Genomic DNA, 5882 nt, shown 5'->3' with positions numbered 1-5882 from the left:
GGTACGTATGATGTACATATATCCCAACGAGAACCGGCTTCACAATATTTGCCTACTTTATACATATAATTATATATACAATTAAAAGTAGAGACTTGTGATTTCACTGATTTAATCGATTTTTCTCAAAGTCATCAACTTTTTATATATATTTCTAAACAAGAATTATTGGTTGGCATGTTGCGTTTTCTTTTCCAAATCAACTTATTAATATTTAGGCTTATTAGGATTTTTTACCCCTAAATTACTACCATTCCAAATCGTGTCCCTGTATTTTTTAATATGTTAAAAATTCTTCCTGAATTATTCACGTTACTGAAATGTGAAACTTTCGTCCAACTTTGCTAATGAAATGGTGATGTGGCAGTTTGGGCGCTGATGTGATTGCTAAGTCAATGCATCGTTTATAATTTAAAGAATAAATAAGATTCTTGCCCTACGAACTATTTCCATTACCAAATCGTGCGAAAAAATTATGAGACATGATTTGGTAGTTGTAATAATTGTGAGAAAAAATCATAATTAACCTAATATTTATAACCAAGTCAAAATTTGCCCCTAGCGGCAGAATGGGAAAGGTAGCTCATACTTCATATATATTATTTTAAATTTAAGAATTTTTATACATGAATTTCTAAGTTTTGTTTTTTTTTAAAAAAAAAAAAAGATGACGTACGTAAATAAAGAAGACTAAATAGTGTAACTACTAATGATCAAGGCTAGCTAGTACGACATAAAGAACGGGCAAAACTATCAGAAACAAGAAATAAATTATGTTCAGTACTGCGAGGATAAAACAATTCGCTTTTACGTAATGAATTATGTTCTTTTTGGGTAAACTTGGTAGTCATCGCGCTTAATTACTGGCATGAAATATTCTAAATACAAATGGTTACTATTATATGTTATATATATAAAACAAATACATATATGTGCTTTATAAATATATATGTTTTAGTATAACTCAATCTTATAATGATTAAGTTAACATCGTAATTACGTAATATTAATAAGTTGATATCTGTAGCTTTATTATGGACTTTTATAAGTTGATCAAATGGCCAACTCTTAATCCATATATAAATATATATATATATATTTATTTAGCTAACTGATATTGTGTGAGAAATCTCAGACCGAAACTGCACTGCTCATAGATAGTTATGGCAGAGAATAAGATCATGGTTGAGATGATCAGCACAGAGATCATAACACCGTCCTCTCCAACTCCTCCCCACCTCAAAACCTACCTACTTTCTTCCATTGATCAATTTTCACAAGCAGTCTATGGCCGAGTGGTTTATTTCTACACTCACAACATTGATGATGCTAACAACTCTGGTTATTCATCCGAGAAAAAATCACAGCAGCTAAAGAAATCTCTTTCCAAAACCCTAGCTCGATTCTACCCTTTCGCCGGAAGAATCAATAACAACACCTCCGTAGATTGTAACGACGAAGGAGCTCCATACGTCGAAGCCAAATTCAACGGCCTTCTCTCAACTTTTCTAGACCAAAGAGACAACGTTGCCGTAATCGACCAATTCTTCCCGGCGGCAATCCAATCGCCGGAGGCAGGCACGTGGCCGATACTGAGAGTCCAAGCCACTTTTTTCGACTGCGGTGGATTGGCTGTTGGGGTTTGCTTGTCGCACAAGTTATGCGATGCCAGATCTATGAGCGTGTTCATGAAGAGTTGGGCTGAAACCTCAAAAGGGTTGGCTCAAAAAGTGGTTCCGATCTTCGACGTGGCTTCCTACTTCCCGCCGGGAGATTATCACACAAAACTAAAAGCTCCTCCATCGGTGGGAAAGAAAGCTGGAGAATCAGTCACAAAGATGTACGTGTTTGATAAAGATAAGATAGTTGATCTTAAGGCCAAAGTCGCTGACACACGTGTGCAGCGACCGAGTAGGGTTGAGGTGGTGACTGCCCTAATTTGGAAGATTATGATCGCTGTTTCAAGATCAAACGGTAGAGTGTTAGTTGTACCAAAGAAGACTACTTATTTTGTTACACAAACCATGGATATACGTAAAAGGGCTGAACCAGCGATGCCAGAAGAGTTGGTTGGAAACTTGGTGACAATCATTCCTGTGGAGACGAATCTTGATGAGCCTGAGCTACAAGATGTGGTGGCTGAGTTTAGAAATGGAGTGAGAGAGTTTGGTGAGAAGAAAGGGAAGAGATTGCGAGGAGATGGAGCATTGAATGTGATTCTTGAGGTTGTGCAAGGGTTGTTGGAGTTGTTGGGAAGAGATGATACAGATGGGGTAATCTTCACTAGTTTGTGTACTTTTAAGTTATATGAGATAGCTGATTTTGGGTGGGGAAAGCCAACTTGGGTGAATATTCTTCCTCTTCCTAATGGTGCTGTGAGAAAGTTAGTGACATTGATGGACACCAGAGATGGAGGAGTTGAAGCTTGGGTCACTATGGATAAAGAAGAGATGGCCTTGTTTGAGTGTCATCCTCAACTTCTTCAATTTGCAACACACAATTACTCAACCCTGTGAAACGTTTTTATTTTGGTTTTTGAATGTTTTTAATTATATTGTTTTCTAGGGTGAAAACTTGCAATGATAATTAGGTTAATAATGATATATATGTTGTTAAATCATCAAGTGATGATGAAGTGTGTGGTCTCTTATATTGTGAATGTTTGTTCTTGAATATTATATTTTCTTTACAAGTCAAAGTTGGCCATTATTATCTGTACTAGGGGAAGAGCTACGAGTCGTAACTCAATCAGACTGCCCAACCTCGGCCCAAATTTATATTTTCGAGTTGAGTAGCTCTGGGGCTTGAACATTTAAACTATGTAACTAATTTACAAGGATATGCAAATTTTGTACTTTCGTGTTTTTAGTTGTTAGTGATATGTGGTTACCATTTTTAAACACAATAATAGTAATGACAGTATAATCAAATGGCTACAAATATGTATGTATTATGATTTTTCTCTGTTGTTTTTTTTTGTAAGTCTTTTTATTATACTATATATAGCTGTTTGACTAATATTAATCTGATACAGTAACTATGTAACCAAATGTTTACACAGTTTATATTTTACTTATTTATTTTATCATATCATTGTAATTAAATAGTAGTCAATTAAATGAATATCTCACACTACAAAAAAGACATTTTGTGTCAGTCAAGCGTATCAGTCAACAAAGTTGACTGACATCGCTGACCTAATATTGATATTTGCGTCAGTTGGGAGGTGACACAAAAAATACGGTAACGATGTGAGTACTAAAACTAACATCGTTTTTTGCAGTTTGCGTCAGTTTTGCATTGTCACAAACTTCACCATTTGGGTCAGTTTTGCACTGCTACAAACTCCACCGTTTCAGTCACTTTTGCATTGTCACAAATGTGCATTTAAAAAAAAAATCACATGTATCGAAGCCCCCTTTCTCTAACTCTAAATTATTTTCCAAAACCTAAAAAAATCTTATCTCTCTTTCGAATATCCTCTCTCTTCCCCACACTTTCTTTCTTCCCTACGCTATCTCTCTCTCACACAAGTTTTCTCACCTAACCACTTTCTCTATCTTCTATCAGCCACTCTTTCTCTCACTCTCTCAATGAACCCTACCTGCCCCTTTCCTTACTGTCACCATCTACATATGTCGATCTCACCCTCTCTCCCTTTCTTCTTCTTCTTCTTCTAATATATCTTTTCCTTCTTTTCTTTTTTCTTCAGGTGGATGGGATGGTCAAAGGTAAGGGTTGGGGGATGGAGGGATAGTCATGGCCGAAGGAGACAACGATAATTTGCAGGTTCGGTGGGTTTCTCGCTCGCGCAGGTTTGGTAGTTCGAGTTCCTTCTGTTTTTTCTCTTTTGATCTAATTTTCCGGGGGTATCTCACTCAGTTGGGATTTTAGTTTTGGGTATTGAGGTCATGGGTTTTGTAGGTGTGACAAAGAGTCGGGGTTGTTGAGATTAGGTGTGGCGGAGGGTTGTGGGTTTTGGGTTGTGGTATCGACAAAGGGTCGGGGCCATTTTTTTTTCTTTTACATTTCAGAATTGGTTTTGTATTAAATTTTCTGTGATTTTGTTGTTTAAAGTTTGTAAATTGTTGTCTAAATCTAAGATATTATTTTGTATTTTGTATATTGTGTAAATAATTTATTTGATTTGAAATCTGATTTTTGTTTTTTTTTTAAATTCAGTTCCCGTTAGATGCTCAATGAATCTAGGCAAATTTGATTTTTTTTAATATATTATTTGTGTTAGTTGTGCGCTATCACAAACGCTAAGTTTGTGTTAGTTCACAACTAACACAAATACTATTATTTGAGTCAGTTATGTACTATCACAAAAGATAAGTTTGCGTCATTTCAAAACTGACGCAAATGGTGGATAAGTTTGCATCACAAGATTTCGCGTCATTTTTAAAACTGACGCTAAAAATCGTTTATAACACAAATTACCTTTTTTGTAGTGTTGCCAATAAAGTTTCTCTCACCATATTAAACACAATGGCCAAAGCAAATTTATAATAACAATTTGGCTACCAAGAGGAGAAAAATCTATATCTATATACTTATATAAAGCCAAGCCCAAACATGATGAGGTGGCAGCTTAAAATTATTGCATTTTGTTTTTCAAATTTTATGAGAGTTTTATGTATTTTATGACATATATCTGTTTTAATCTAACTAATCTAATTTCTAATAATAAGTTAACAATGACCAAAGAGAGAAGAAATGTCACAATTTTTTTGGATTTCATATAATTTATAAATGAAGAAATATACCTCCACTAATTTTATAACCTCCCAAAAACGGTGCATCTACTTGAAAAGCATTGAGGCTTTTAATTATGAGTATTGATAAGAGGAAAAGTCACAATAGTTTCCTTGCCTCTGGCAATTTTTAATGATTCAAAAATCCTTTCCCATATAATTCTAGAAATGTAACCACCCGACTTAAAACTTATCAATTTACTAAATACTTCATATTTAAGTAAATTAATGTTTACATGAATCTCTTTAATAAAACAGAACTTTTATTGAAATAAATACGAATTAACACATTTTACAAAACATGCAACTTGAGATGTCGATATTTAAGATAAATCATGTTTTACATGCACGACATAAGTAAAAATACATGTTCAAGACACAACATAAACCAAAGGTTAAAACCTTTATAACAATAATACATAAGTAGCAACCCCTTGACCCCCAGGTCAACCAATCACGACATGCACACATCTAACCGAGCTGGCTCCAACTCATCGCCTCATCAACTACGCTTATACCTTTACCTGCAACACAAAGTACCTGAGAGCTAGCGCCCAGCAATAAGAACTATGTAGGTCACAACCCCCAAAGCCCAAACAGAAAACATAAGTATAAAATATCAAACATAAAACATATACTAATTCTAACTATCACAGTCTAATTCATATACTACTCATAATCCATACCTTAACATATATAGAGTTCAATAATAATTCATACATATCACATCATTCTCATAGCATAACTTAACATACCATAACATATCATAATTAATTCATAATCATACCATACAAAAACATCTCATCATACAATCGTAACATGTATCATCGATGTCATACTGGTCGTAAACGAGTGCTAACCTGGTCAAGTGTGCAGCTAAGCACGAGAAACGTAAGTATACATTTTATCATAATGTAAGCATGCAATTTTTTCGTAATGTAAACATGAATTTTCATAATATAAGCATGTCACGCAAGCATACAGCAACCAAACAACGTAAGCAAGTGTTGACAGTATCATTATAATCATACTACATACATAAACATGCAATGTTCAATAAGTCATAACATACATGACAAAATCATAACTTTAACCATACATATACATAATTAAATCACCTATACA

At 34.4% G+C, this 5882-nt stretch overlaps 1 protein-coding gene across 1 annotated transcript; it reads left to right on the top strand.

Moving 5' to 3' along the window:
- Nucleotides 1–1143: 1143 nt before the first annotated feature.
- Nucleotides 1144–2853, top strand: LOC133821005 (vinorine synthase-like). Its single transcript, XM_062253546.1, has one exon. The coding sequence runs from the start codon at nt 1164–1166 to the stop codon at nt 2514–2516; it is 1353 nt and encodes a 450-aa protein (XP_062109530.1). The 5' UTR covers nt 1144–1163; the 3' UTR covers nt 2517–2853.
- Nucleotides 2854–5882: the final 3029 nt, after the last annotated feature.

Source organism: Humulus lupulus, chromosome 3 (genome assembly GCF_963169125.1).
Source record: "Humulus lupulus chromosome 3, drHumLupu1.1, whole genome shotgun sequence".
Taxonomy (NCBI): Eukaryota; Viridiplantae; Streptophyta; class Magnoliopsida; order Rosales; family Cannabaceae; genus Humulus; species Humulus lupulus.
Note: the sequence above shows the minus strand (reverse complement) of the source record. Positions and strands in the feature narration are given on the sequence as shown.